The sequence below is a fragment of the Hordeum vulgare genome, chromosome 2H (assembly GCF_904849725.1).
Source record: "Hordeum vulgare subsp. vulgare chromosome 2H, MorexV3_pseudomolecules_assembly, whole genome shotgun sequence".
NCBI lineage: Eukaryota > Viridiplantae > Streptophyta > Magnoliopsida > Poales > Poaceae > Hordeum > Hordeum vulgare.
The window spans coordinates 653289152-653303951 of NC_058519.1; the positions used below are offsets into that span (position 1 = coordinate 653289152).

A 14800-nucleotide genomic window follows, 5' to 3' on the forward strand; every position below is an offset into this window, starting at 1 on the left:
TAAAAAAATGTATAAACTTTGAGAAAATGTCCATAAAATAAAAAAATCAACGATTTTAAACAAAAGTCCGTCTAAAACTCTTAAAAACAGTTCGTGCCTCTGTTTTTAGTGTCATTTTTTATTTTCATTTTTCTGTTCCATTTTTAGTTTAAATAATTTAGAACTTTGAAAAACTTTTGCAATTTATAAAACTGGGAATTTTGAAATAAAAGTTTGAAGAAAATATATAATGTTTGTGAATTCAAAAAATGCTCAGGATTTTTGTAAAAATGTTGGCATATTCAGAAAAATATTCATAATTTTGAGAACAATGTTGGTGAAAACAATAAAAGTCCATGATTTTGAAAAAAGTTTGTGTGTTATTTTTTGAGTGCATTTGAAAAAAATGTTTGCTAATTCAAAAAATGTTCATGCATTTCAAGAAATGTCCTATACTTTTAAAGACATAATATGATCAACACCATTGGAGATTATAATTGTTTTTCTCACGTTGCAACGCACGGGTCCTTTTGCTAGTAACGACTAAAACCAATAACTCCTAGATTCTAATATTTGTGGTGTTATGCTGTTGTTTGTTGTGCAATCACATTATGTTGGGTCAGTTATCTCCAAACATCTGATACTGATGCAATGGAGAAGAAAAGTACAACCAAAAAAGAGGAGGTCAGAGAATCGTTGCTTTGATACTGATTGGTAGGACTCCAGGCCGGAGAACTGAAGGGAGTAGAATGATTTAATGAAGAAAGGTAGATAATATGATAAAGCTAAAATTGAGCTATATCTACGGTCAAATAGTGTAGCAAAGGAAGCGAAACAGCGGCCACGAATTCAGGATTTACATATAGCCACATCCAATTTAGTGCAAAATCCTAAACCCTAAAAAGTGCTAAAGAAAAGCAGCAAAGAAATAGCTCCGGTTCGTAATACGAACCGGGACTAATACCCCTCCCCCCTCGGTCCCAGCCCCGCCACGTAGAAGGTCATTAGCTCCGGTTCGGGGCTGAACCGGGGCTAGCATTAGTCCCGGTTCGTGAACCGGGACTAATGGCCTAACCGAACCGGAGGTATAGGCCCTTTTTCTACTAGTGAGCGGCCATGAATTCAGGATTTACATATACCATGCTGCTTTAATTTATACCGCGATGGGCCGCGAATATGCCAATGCAACATAATTATTACATTAAGCACACTTTAGCTAGTAAGTGTGGAGTTTATTGAAAGAGTAGCATGCAATGCATGGAGAATGAAGGTTGCTACCGCAGGACAGAGCTTGAAGAAACCTGCGCCGTCCGTTGCAACTAGCTATTACTCATGAGCTAGCGTAGCCGAAGGTGTTCATTTCTAAGATTGAAGGTGTCTTGAGATCCAGAGATCGTGGCATGGCCTTGAGAATAGGCGGTTGCGCGTAAGGGCCCCAGAGCCAACCGGCGGCGATGTACATGTATGCAGTCTCCGTCATGTGGATGCCGTCCCAGTTGATACGTGTGGCGGGGTTAGCGCACGCGCTCGCCCCGGGAAAGCCGCACGCCGCCGTCAAGTTGTAGTTGTACGGCCCGCCGGCGCCGCAGCACACGCGGAGCCTCGACGAAGCACTAAACCCTGCAGCGTCAATCAGGCCATGTATATATCAATTAGAAAGTGCTGAAAATTTGTGTGACCCGATGACATTCATTTATCTTTTGGAGCTTACCGAATCTTGTTGGTGTCCTGAGAAACTCCATCACCGGCGTGTAGTAGTCGCCGTAGATGATGTTGGTCGCGGGGTACTTGATCCGGAGCCGATAGATGGCCTTGGACAGCAGTCTGTTGTGGTAGCGCGTGAGGGCGTTGTATTTTGTCAGGCACCCGGTCCGGGGGTCGTAGTGCTTCTTGTTCGGGCTGGCGTACAAGGTCAGGACGATGGGAAGGCACCCCATTGGCAGCTGCCCCGGCACCACCACGTACCTGCCTCCTTCCTTGATTAACTTCTGCAAAACCAAACAACAAAGGAAAATCACCTCCCTCTCTCAGGCTTACTTAATTATTACAGATTTGCTATTCCATATCTAGCTATCTCACATCTAATCTCTGAGCAGTTGGATCTCGCCTATCTGTAAGATTCGTGCAAACGCAATTGTCTCGCTAGCGCGCTCGTTTGGCCGTGCGTGGCCGAAATCACTAATTATTGAGTATTTCTTTCAAAGATCACTCCCACCCCGTAAGTCGTTACAAGTAGGGCACTGCATTCGTGTCACTTGTTCATTTTTTCATAGATTTATTTTTTCAAAGCGTTTTATCTCCTAAACCGTAACTCTCAACCTCGAACCATTTTCATCGTTGTATTTCTCGCTTTGAGATCTTCAAAACTTGATCCCATGTTGATAGATTTTGACGAACTTTTTTTCACAAAAAAACCAAATCATGCCTCCCGCGATAGAAAAAAAAAACAAAAAACGCTTTTTTTCGTTTTTTCCTTTCCGATAGACATGGCCTTACTTCTCACGGAAGCAAAATCATGTCTTTCACGAAAATAAACGCGTTTTTTTCTTTTTCCAAGATGCATGCGCGTGCCTCTCACAAAGACAAAACCATGCCTCTAGCGGAAGCAAACCCGTGCCTATCACGGAAAAAAAAACAGAAAACATATTTTTTTCCCTTTCCGAAAGGCACGGTCATGCTTCTCGCGAAGGTAAAATCATGCCTCTCGCGGAAACAGAATTATGCCTCTCACAAAAAAAGCCCCGTGCGCACATGTCACTTTTTGTCACGTCTAAACAAACAAACAAATTACAAAAGAAATAAATCCCAAACAAAAAGAAGGTCCAAGGTGGGTGCGGGTAGTTGGGCTGGAAGACACAAACAAACACGCGGAAACAAACAAGTGTCGATTGTGGGTGGGGTCAGCTTAGATGTGAGATATGCATATATAGCAAGCTTAGATTGTGAGTATTATCTCACGTGTACAGGTAACATAGACAGGCCCTAATTATTAATTAGCTTGTGTGAGAACATTAAACCAAGCAGGAAGTTAGTTAATTTGTTTGTTAAGATATATATTTGGTAATTAATATTTGTTATGTGCTTTACATATATATGTACATCTCAGTTATGCAGAAACATGATGTAATGCTTAACTATTAAGTAATAAAGCGTTCCTTTTCAAATGAATATATATATGCTACTACGTAGTACTATATATACCTCAACGCCTGCTGAGATGGCTTGTACGACTTCTGGCACGTATGACGCGACCTGGTCCAAGGTTTTCCCGGCGGCCAAGATGAAGGTGTAGTCGTTCCCTCCGAACTCTCCCATCAAGAAGAGGGATCTCCTGAAATAGTGTCTGCAACCTGAAGATAAAAACACAATTTATCAGCCAATTCGTCATTCGATCCACAGACTACATCGTGCATGACATATAAAAGTGGAGTTGTTATACACTTATACTACGTATAGGTAGTACCTTGTGGTGTTGAGCACAAGGTGGGCTTCAGCTTCTGGAACCAGTCAAGCTGCACGCTCAAGGAGCTCTTGAAAGGGGGCACACTCGTGATGTTGCGCTCGTAGAAGTAGGCTAGATCCAGTGCCGTAGCGCCGACGACGGCAAAGTTTGCTCCATGGGTGAAGTTATGTTCTCCACCGAGAATCGGCGGCACGAAAGGGAGGCCAAACTCATCGGCTGCCAAGTTGATTGATCAATCATCAGTCCACGCATTAGTAGACACTATGTCACTACCTTCTACCTAACAGAAACCTGAAAGGTGTCTAACTCGAGACAAAGGACGGAAGCATATGCATATATACCAATGAAATCCAAAATGATGCGGCCATTGGAGGCTCGGCCGGTGGGGCGACCGAAGAAGGTCTCCCCGTAGGGGAGGTTGCTGAAAGGGATGATCGGAAGCACCGGCGCTGCGAGCTTGACAAAGTTGCCAGTGTCGGCGTACGAGTTGCCGAAGCTGAAGATGGAGTGGATCGAGTTACGACCAGGTTTTGCCTGAGTGTAATGTAGGCTGGCCAGGAGGGTGAGCAGGAAGAAGGCTATACACCTTGGGACTGAGTGATGCTCCATAGTTGTGGTGCACTGCTATGCTATTGCTATGTGGAGGAAATGCCCAGGTACTTTATATAGCAGGGGAATATATATCCGTGTGCACTCGGGCACAGTCCTCCTCATGTCCCATCGCTCAAGTTCTCTTAGATTCGTGCTTTGTCTGTAAGTATCTTCTGTAATCATGTAGCGATAAAGCCATATATATATATATAAGTTTATGATTCAACTGCCATATTAAAAAAAAGTGTAGCGATAAAGCTCTTCCTGCAATTTCATAAAAGTATTATTTCATGCCCATCTTGTACCCTTTGGGTCGACACAGCACGAAAGCTTCATGAGGTGTGCTTCGGTACACCCCTCCTTCACAAAACGTATAAAGGTGAACGTATATCGACCTTGTATTGTATACTATAGGACGTCATACGTATACAATACGAGGTGGGTATACGTACGACGACCTATAGTATACAATACGAGATGGGTATACATTTTTCTTTATATGTTTTGTGGGGGAGGAGGTGTACCGAAGCAAAAGTAAAGGGTCATTTACTGCCACTTCCCAACTCTCACCTGTTACGTACCCATCTCCATCTCCACATGAATCTTTATTTTCCTTCAGCTTTCAAAATCTTTCTGATCATATTTCTAGACCTTTATTTCTTCCTGTTGTAGTCTATGAAACAATATGATGAGTTTATGATTCAACAGCTATAGGCAGTTAGATAATTAAAGCATGAACAGTTACCTACTTTTAAAATGGAAGACTAAAATATACTTTATATTTATTGCCACTGTTAGAAATGATTGAAATGCACGCAGTCTTCTCACTGTATCAATTTATGATTCGACAACTATATGTAGCTAGATAATTAAAGCGTGAAAGCTACATACTTTTAAAATGGAAAGTTAAAATATGTTTTATATTTATCGCCACTGTTAGTAAAGATTGAACGCACACAATCTTCTTACTATATGAGTTATGATTCCACATCCATAGGTGCATGTTAGACAATTAAAGCATGAACAGTTTGTTAGAAATGCTTTTATAAATATCTTCCAGAGACAAGAGACAGAGGCACATTGATAAAATTAGAGGCTTGTTATGTTGGCTTGTTCCTCCGCAGCTGCATATTGCAAATTTTCAAATTGAAATAAAGGAAACACAACGGCAAAATATTCTGGTACTTTTTTTGTGTTAGCTCAGAATATGTAGTTCTGCAAGGATTCCACGTAAATTATATCAGTTTATGATTCAACAACTACATGTAGCTAGATAATTAAAGTATGACAGCTAAATACTTTTAAAATGGAAACTTAGTTAAAATACATTTCATACTTATCGCCACAGTTAGAAAAGATTGAACGCACACAATCTTCAAGTGGAGCATTTTGAAGGCCGGGCTATCAGGAGGCCTTTATCTGAGCCATGCATGCTTATTAGATGGAGCATTATTTGTAGGCCAAAGGACTAGGATGGTCTGGGATTGAGAATTTGAAGGTAAAAAACAGATGTCTGCTCAGTAAATGGTTATTCAGACCGTCTATACAGATAGAAGGCACGTGGATATTTTTTTTACGTAGTATGTATTTATAATCTAAGACCTTGGCTCAAGTCACATTTAGACCTAATGATTCACCCTTTTGAAAAGGCTCGATGAGAATGAAAGCAACCTTCTTTCATAGAGCCAAATTTATCATTAGAAATGGTGAAACGACAAGATTTTGGGAGGATGCATAGTTGAAGGAGATGCCTCTAGCCACACAATATCTATCTCTCTATAATATTGTACAGCGTAAGGAGACTTACATTGCCACAATATTACAGCCTAATCCTCAAAATGTACAATTCTAAAGAGCTTTAGTGGGTGATCGGTGGACAGCATGGCTACACCTAATCAGAAGGTTGATGAATATTTTTTTATCGGATGAGTCCGGCAGGCTTCATTGGAAGTTAACTATGAATGGCTTCTTTTCAATAAAATTGATGTATTTGAACCTTATTGATTCATTACCGATTCCCAAATCGATGCATGGTTGAAAGGTCAAAATATTCTTACGAATCAAAGTCTTCATGTGATTAGTTCACAAGGAGGTGATTCTCACTAAGGATAAGTTGGCAAAACTTAATTGGGAAGGAATTAAAAGATGTAACTTGTGCGATCACCATGAGACAATCAAGCACCTCTTTCTCAACTGTCCGCTCGTCAAAATTCTACGGTGATCCGTTCATAGAGCCTTTCATATCACACTTCCAAATAGTATTGACACGTTATTTGGGACGTGGCTAAATGGAGTAGACGTACAAGTACTGTGAGACATATTTGGATAGGAGTATGCGCTTTACTTTGGGCTATATGAAACTGCATGAATGACATGGTTTTTAACAGGCAAGCTCGTATTAAAAAAATTGTAGGTCATATACATGGCAACTGCTTCGATCCGTATGTGGTCGTAACTAACTGCTTCAGTAATCAGGAAACCTTTGGTTACTGGATCTATCGGATGAAAGATGGTAACTCGGGATATCTACAACCTGTTTGAATGGCGGTCCAGTAATGGGATAGATGGTTAGTCATCTATGCCTATTTTTATTGGTTGTGGCATTTTTATTTATTTTTGGAAGATTTTGCAGCTCTCTCTAAGCTGGTTTTCAACTGCAAACTATTTTGTTGCTTTCATCAATAATAAAGGGGCTGCATGCATCGTTTCGATGTAGTGGCCGGGAGTTTTCCTCCTTTTCAAAAAAAAAAATCTGAACCATGCATTGACACATTGTGATATGTGCAGCGTCCATTTACAATGCATGTACGCTGGCTATTAAATTTTCTTAGGGGAAATGCTAAGTTTTATTGATCGTAGTCCACATGTAATGGTATACAAAAAAGATCATGGGGATGGAGCAACCAAACATGCCTCAATTGATCAAGTGAATTGAAAAACTTAGCTAGTCTATCTGCATCCATATTTGATGAATGACCTTGAAATTTATAAGTACAATTGAACAAACTTGCATGCTGTTTGATCTCGTTTGTGATGGACCCATAGCTGCTATTAATTAGTGCCTCTTTCAATATCCTTCACTGCCGGTTTTGAGTCCGATGCAATAACGAAATTCGGTAGCATCAAGTCATTAGCGAGTGATAGAGCTTCACGGCAAGTTTGTGCTTCAAGAGTAGCAACATGGGTAATACCCTTGACCACAAGAGTGGATCTACCCAGATATATATGTACCCGCATCATTACGACACACTGAGAACTAGGTTGTAGCCTAGTGGCAAGGGAGCGCAGTGGCGTCTTCAGCAACCAGGGTTCGATCCACGTCGGGGACGAATTTCTGGTTTCTCATTAGGGATGCTTCTTCTATATCAATAAACCATGGGTGCTAGTGCCCATGGAGTTTCATTTTTTTTTCATTACGACACACTGCTGCAGCTGGCCCTTCTTCCAATCCAGATCTTGGCAAGCTAGTATCCACGTGAACTTTTGCAAACCCGTGGGCCAAGCTGGCTATTAAGTGGGAATACATAGGTGCCATGGTTGGTGCGTTAGATTTGTACACGGCAGAGATTGCAGGGCCAAGCTGAGCAGATATGAATTTTCCACATGTGGTGCTAGGGCCGGCTTGGTGTGTCTTTAAGTGGTATGGATGGACCAACTGATGATAATCACGTTACATTTACAGGTCGTTCCCTTCATCTAGCATACTGGATATTTAAAAAATAGTCTGTCACACTGGACATCAGCGATTTCGTCATGGATAGGATGGAATTCTTCTTCGAGGAGTGCGATTCAGGCAATCATTTGGCAGATCTGTCAAAATTTGTGCTTCTAGTTTTGGGATTCGGTTGGGTTTGCAGGGAATCTCAGCTACCATGACGCAACAAACCCAAAAACGGTTCTTCGTACAAGTTAATGCAGTGCTAGTTAGAAAATAAAAATAAAAACGGTGATGAACCTGTGGCATGCAATTAATTTAAAAATAGAATATGACCGCACCACATCTTCCTTTATCTGGTTAAAAGAAATAGGAAATATTATTTTTAAAGAAAAAAACAGCATAATCTTTTTCTATGTTCCTCTGAAAAAAATGCCGTCATAAAAAATGATAGAGTGCATCTTAATAAATGGAACACTGGGTAACATCTGTGGTTGGCTAAAAAATTGAAGGGCGCAAATAGTCGAAGGGATTGTATCCATTGCTAGAGGGGGCGACAATAAAATATTATTCCATGTGTGTGGTTTATCTTGTGTCCAAGTGAGCCGCAGTTATGGTATAACATCGAAGAACTAAAGGGGGTGTATGTTTAATTGGCGACAAAATTATTAGTGCTAGGGGAACAATTGCTTTTAAAATAAGCCGTTACTATAAAATGACAAACAATCCGAATGCATTTTTCATTGATAGGGTGTGAAAATTTGATCATAAACTGAATGAGTTATAGCATCCATGGGAGGTTGGCCCGCATATACTTATTTGTGTGTGACGTGAGGATGGTTGTGTTTTACGTGTTAATTTTTTTTTGTAAGTAATTTGGAAAATGCATCTAGACAATTAATGCATGTAGAAAAATGTCACCGAGATCTAACAATCAAAACAATTTGAATTATGTACAATTTATTTTTTCTTTAAACCCGTCAAGCAGGAAATTGTGTTTTCAAGACTCAAAAAGAGAGAGAAAGAAATGTTGTTTTCAGATGATTTCGTGTACTAAAATGGGCATATGAGGTGGTTACACAAAGATGATTTGTCCTAAAAATTAGATACACCAAGTTGGACGAAGTTGCGCAGCTGGTTTTATAATTGGCGGAGGGGCCATGCGATGTGATCTTTCTCAATACTCGCTTGCTAGCTAGAGTCCTATGTAAAACTTAGCTGCGTGTAAGATTTGATGAGGCATAGACATTGACCAAGCAGCACGCAAACATGTGCAATGGCTCTGCGCACGGGATACGTCAGCGAGAAAAATCGGTTGCTGGAATCAGCCAGTGCACGTGTTCATCTATCATTTCGGACGTGTTTGGTAGCCTGCATGGAGAGTGTATAAGCCCAAAAGTTCCCTCCCGGACCCATTTTTCGCTGTTTGGTAGGGTGTATGCGCTGAGGAGAGCATGCATCAACTGATGCAAAAAGGGCCTCAACATAGCTGAGCCCAGCACCCCCGTAGAGGCGAGCTGAGGCGAGCTATGCTGAGCCCATGCACCCTGTCGCCCCGTCGCTCACCCTCGCCCCGTCGCCCCGTCGCTCCCCCCTGCGCCTCGCCCCGTCGCCCCGAGCTTCGGCGGCCCCCCTCCCCCCTGCGCCGAGCCTGAGCTCCGGCGGCCCCCCTCCCCCACTGCGCCGAGCCCGAGCTCCGGCGGCCCCCCTCCCCCCTGCGCCGAGCCCGAGCTCCGGCGGCCCCCCTCCCCCACTGCGCCGAGCCCGAGCTCCGGCGGCCCCCCTCCCCCCTGCGCCGAGCCCGAGTGCACCTCCCTCCTCTTCCTCCCTCGCAGTGCACCTCTTCCTCCTCCCTCTTCCTACCAAACACAGTCTCATCCAAACATGTCACAACACATGCATGACCACCAAACAACTGAAGATGAATGTATTCATCATGTCTATACTTAGCATGCATCAACAGGGAACAACTATGCTAGGGTGAGAACAGCTGCCAAACACACCCTTCGTGCATGATGAGATGACGGGACTTGTTCGGCCGCTGGTTTATACATGTACTACCACTGTGCATAAATGAGAATACGGTGCCGTGTAAGAGCATTGTTAGAGCATGGTTAATAGTACAGCCAGCTGCTGGCTATATTATGTTGACACGTCATCTATAGCCAAGCTTATAGCCCGCAAGTACAATAGGTAGATGTAAATAAGTACTATTTTATTGATACAAGGCCCACCATCCTCTCTAATAAAATGCCTAGGAGCACGTGTTAAAGCCGGCTGTTAGTTTGTAGCCCGCTTCTCTTCTCTCTCCTCTTCTCTCTCTTCCAACTCATCACAAATATATTATTTTAAGTCTTACAGCCCGCCTACATCATCCTATTATACTTGCTCTTAATAGTATAGCCAACCGCTGGCTATAAGCCATCTTATAGCCCATCTTATAGCTAGCTTGTACAATAGTTAGCTATAAAGGTGTAATGCTTGACATCGATTGATGGCGCGTGTGGAGGAAGCGACCGCTCGGGGCGACGCGTGTGGTGATAGTCCACGTACCGCCATTAATGGCTTTCAATTTCCACCGCTTCCCGAGCTGCTCCCCCACCCCATTCCGTCGTCTTCGCGCGGCGACTGCGTCGGGAGAACCCACCAGTCCCCTTCCTGCGCCTCTCCTCTCCCGCTAGCTCCGCTCAGATCTGATGGCAAGCGAGAGATGCAGGTTCCACGTGCGGCGACTCCGCTTGGCGCTGGTGTCGCCACCGAGGGCACCCGTAGCCTCTCCGCCGATGATGCTGCTGCCGACGGCGGAGCTTCACTCCCCGGAGGCCCGCGTCGAGATGCTCCGTGTGGTTCGAGGGAGATTTCCGGACCGTGCGAGCTGGCCAAGGATCATGGTGGAAGTAATCCGCGCGGCGTCCTTTGCGGAGAGAGCGCGCTTCAGCGGCGACGAAGGAGGTATGGACTACGAGCTTGTGTACTGGGCGATGCGGGAGGCGGAGTCTTCAAATCCAGCGGTGGCGACGAAGTGGAGCGGATTCAAATCGGTGGTTCCATTCCTGCGCAACATCAACCCTCCTTCGGTGATGGAACTATCCCAGATCCCCTCCGAGGAGCTGCCGCCGGGGATCGACCTTCCTCGCGCTCCTTGATTCCTCGGGCTCCCGGCAGGCGTACCTCGCGGCGGGATTTCGCGCGGCGAGGTCATCAGGCGGGGAGAGGATTCCATGGCCTCGAACCGCCGCCATGGCCGGGAGATCAAGGTGAAGTACATCGTCTTCATCCTCAGGTACGCACTCACATCTCTGTTGTTAATCGTTCTCGTTTTTATGCCGGTTTTTAGATGGATTTACTGGTGCCGTAGATACTAGTTCTAAGTTGAGTGTGATTCTGACCTTCTGGTTAGCAGAGAATGCAATAACAATAGATTGGCCCGAGTATTATCTGATGTGGGTAATGGAGTTTCTGCTCCTTGTCGTATGATACATCAGGTAGATGGGGAGAAAATAGACGACCTTCTGGTCTGTAGTAACAATAATAGGAATTGCATTGAGTTGAATAATAGCACTGGTATTGGAACTGATCCAGTAGGTCAATCCATTTGTCACGATTCGCCTGATGGAATTGTTTTAGAAATGAACAAAGTGGCAGTAGATACTACTGGGAACAAGTCAGGTGCTGATATCATTGATACAGGTTCAGAGAGATGCAGTTTTATTGATTCAGATCTGCAAGGGTTTCCCCTTAGTAATATGTCCTCTTCTCAGATTAAGAACATGATAGACATAAGACAAATATGTCGAAAACCTAATCTGAATCCAAGGAATATGATATCTGGGACTGTTGTGAATGTGAATGGAGCCTCTGCTCCTCTGTCAGAGAACATTCTGAAGATGGATTATGAACAGGAGTTCCCACCACTTAAAAAGTCATCTATCCAGATAGACAAGATGGAGTTGGTGCATCCAATTATTGGAATAGATTCAAAGAATATAGAAAGCAAGTCCAACCCTGTCAGTAATAGAGATGGGGTTTCTGCCCCTGTATCTGGTACATCCTCTGATGAGAGGGGAGATGTGTACATGTGGATTATTCCAAAAATGCCCCCTGCAGGGTATTCTGGACCCCCCCCATTCCTCCACTAATTCGTGGACATGTGGTCAGGGGGAAAGCACAACTTAAAAAACCGTCTCATGTGTTGGGAAACATATCTGAGGAGGTGGCTGAAGAGTTTTTCGGTCAGCTGTGGGTTGTCCCCTCCCCCAGCCGCCGCCACTCCTATTTAGTCCCCCTCCTCCTCCCTCAAACCCTAATACTGCTCTACCACCCCTCTTTTGGATCAGGAAGGATCTCGTCCGGTCCAAGAAATTCACCAGAGATGACTGCTTCCCTGTGAAGTTCCCCACCCAGTTCGATCCTACTCCCACCTCTTTTCGTCTCCCTGTGGAAGGGATCGGTCCTGGATCCTCATCTTTTGCTGAGATAGTCAAGGGAGCGATAGAGAAGGGTCGGCCACAGCAGCAGCGACCTCCCCGCCGTCAACCTCCCAAGAGGCCTGTCCCTGCCCAAGGAGGGCAAGCTCAACCTGTTCAACCTCCCCCTGCTGTTGTGAAGCCTCGGACCACAAACAAAGGAGCGGCAGGGGGATCTGGAAAGCAAACTAATGGAGCCCAACCTGCTGCAGCTCTGGTGCCTGTCATCCCCACCCCCCTGCTGTCCAAGCTTTGGATCCAAGGTACAAGGACATGATCTGCTTTAATTATAGCTGGCCTGGGCACTATGTTGGCAACTGCATTGAGCCCAAAAAGTGTTTCATCTGTGCTGGGGGTACATAATGTGAACAACTGCGCAACTTGGGCTCGTCAACGCCCTACTTTAACTTACTTTGGAAGTGCTGCAGCTCGAGTAGGTTTTTATCACATTGATGTGCCCATCTCTACTGAATCCAGTTGGATGAATTACAAGAACTGTGCTATTCTTCAGGTTGTTAGAGGAGAAGTTTCTGCCCCTGAACTCTTAATGCAGCTGAATGGGATTTTTTGCAAAAACAAAGAGTGGCCTTGGCAAATCAGAGATTTAGAGGATAAGGAATTTCTTTTAAGATTCCCCCCATGGAAGAATGTGGAGGATTTGATTGAATTCCCCCCTTTTGATCTACCTTTTGATGGTGTGTCTGTCAAGGTGGTGGAATGGCAGGGAATGTTGAATCCTTATGGGGAATTGATTGAAGCATGGGTTCAGATAGAGGGGATTCCACCCAAGTGGTGTGGATGGAAGGTTTTTGCACAAATCACATCCTGTTTTGGCATTCTGGTTAATGTTGATTAGAATGGTATTTTTAAATGTTTCTATGAGATCATTCGTGTGAAGGTTGCTTGTAGAGACCCTGCTAAGATCCCCTTTGAGAGACTGGTGGAGATGAAGAAAAGGTTATATCTGTTATTTTTTACAGTGGAAGGTTATGATCAAGTTGGAGATGAAGATGATGATGATGGGATTGATCCTGATGAGGATGACCCAGACAAGAACAAAAAAGAGGGAGGTGATCTTGAGGATAATCTGGATTCTGAGGATAAAGATATTCTGGAAGAAGATGCCAATCCTATTGATGAACTTGATGAAGCTAACTTTCCCAGGAAAGAGTCTCTTGCTTCTGGTCAAGGAAGTAAACAGAAAAGTGTTGTTTCTGCTATTTCTGCAGAAGATTTCCACCCCATGATGGTGATGAACAAAGTCCACAACAGCTTCATTGAAGAGATCAAAAGTGGTGGTAAACCTGGTTCCTTTGATCATATGGATGAAGATGTGATTTCTCATGTGAAAGTCTTTCCTTCACTTCCAGAAGATGGGGACCCTATGTCTGTCCACATGGAATATTGCTCAGAGCAGTTAAAGAACTTTGATATGGCTGAATCTGATGAGGAGGATGATGCTGAACTACCAGAAATGCAATGCTTACCTCAGGATCTGGTCAAAGCTATTGGTTCCACCAAGAGATCATTGCTGAGCTCCCTGGATAATGCTGATTCAGAGAAAAGAGGGAGGTTTCAGACTGGGGCTCATGTTAAATGGGGCCCAATACTCTCAAGTAGACCTACCACTCGTGCTCATGGAGATATCAATATCATGGACAAGGCCAAAGCTTACCAGAAGAAGAATAACTTGGAGATCCCCATTTCCTTTAAAGGTAATTCTTTCCCCTGTTTAGGAAGAGATAATCTTATGAACCAAGCTAAGAAAATTGATATTTTCATTGGTGATAATGAGTTAGAGCAAGCTTTTATTATTGATGATATCATTGAGAATGAAACAATCAGAGGTTTGCAGTTTGCTGAGCTTAATCCTGAGGTTGTTCTTCCTCACAACCTAGATGAGATTTACTATTCTCAGTCTTCACATGAAAGGGATGCTACTAGAGCTGAGACAGGGGACACTGCTATTTCAGTGAAGGACAGCCCCATTCTGCTTACCAAGAGCAAGCCTTGTGGCTTATCTCATCCATTTAAAATTCCATGATAGGTGCTTTTTGGAATATTAGGGGTCTTGGACAACATGGGAAACTACAGTGCCTTGGATACTTTCTTCATAATCATAATATTGATTTTGTTGGTTTCTTTGAAACCAAGAAGGAAACTATAGATAATCATATTTTGCAGTCTATTTCTCATGGTAGAGATTTTTGTTGGCATACTCTTCCTGCTATAAAAACTGCTGGTGGCATCCTTGTGGGCCTTAAGAATAGTATGTTTGAGATCATTGGCTTTGTTAATAAAAAATACCGTGTGATTACTACCATTAGGAACAAAGAGGACAATTTTGTTTGGCAGTTTATTGCAGTTTATGGCACTGCTTACAATGAACACAAAGTGGAGTTCATTGCTGAGTTGCATGATATCATGCATAATATGTCTTATCTTGTTATTTTTGGTGGTGACTTTAACTTGGTTAGATCTCTAGCTGATAAGAATAATGGTCAGATTAATAACCAAACCACTTTGCTGTTTTATGTTTGGGTCAATAAGTGGGGTTTGATGGAGATTAATATAGCTAATAGGAGTTATACTTGGAGTAATAATCAGGATAATCCTATTTTTGCTGTGATTGATCGTGTTTTTGTC

At 43.4% G+C, this 14800-nt stretch overlaps 1 protein-coding gene across 1 annotated transcript; it reads right to left on the minus strand.

Moving 5' to 3' along the window:
• Positions 1-1095: 1095 nt before the first annotated feature.
• Positions 1096-4114, minus strand: LOC123431242 (GDSL esterase/lipase At1g28610-like). Its single transcript, XM_045115066.1, has 5 exons — positions 3784-4114; positions 3443-3658; positions 3181-3329; positions 1691-1967; positions 1096-1599 (listed from the first exon to the last, which is right to left on the minus strand). The coding sequence occupies exons 1-5, from the start codon at positions 4049-4051 to the stop codon at positions 1310-1312; spliced, it is 1200 nt and encodes a 399-aa protein (XP_044971001.1). The 5' UTR covers positions 4052-4114; the 3' UTR covers positions 1096-1309.
• Between the last annotated feature and the right edge of the window lie 10686 nt (positions 4115-14800).

Excerpts from the sequence above, each read along its gene's own strand:
- LOC123431242 (XM_045115066.1), bottom strand. The coding sequence starts at position 4,051 with ATGGAGCATCACTCAGTCCCAAGGTGTATAGCCTTCTTCCTGCTCACC. Across the intron at positions 3,659-3,783 it reads CATCATTTTGGATTTCATTG|CCGATGAGTTTGGCCTCCCT; the intron begins GTATATATGCAT and ends TCAACTTGGCAG. Across the intron at positions 3,330-3,442 it reads CTTGTGCTCAACACCACAAG|GTTGCAGACACTATTTCAGG; the intron begins GTACTACCTATA and ends TTTTATCTTCAG.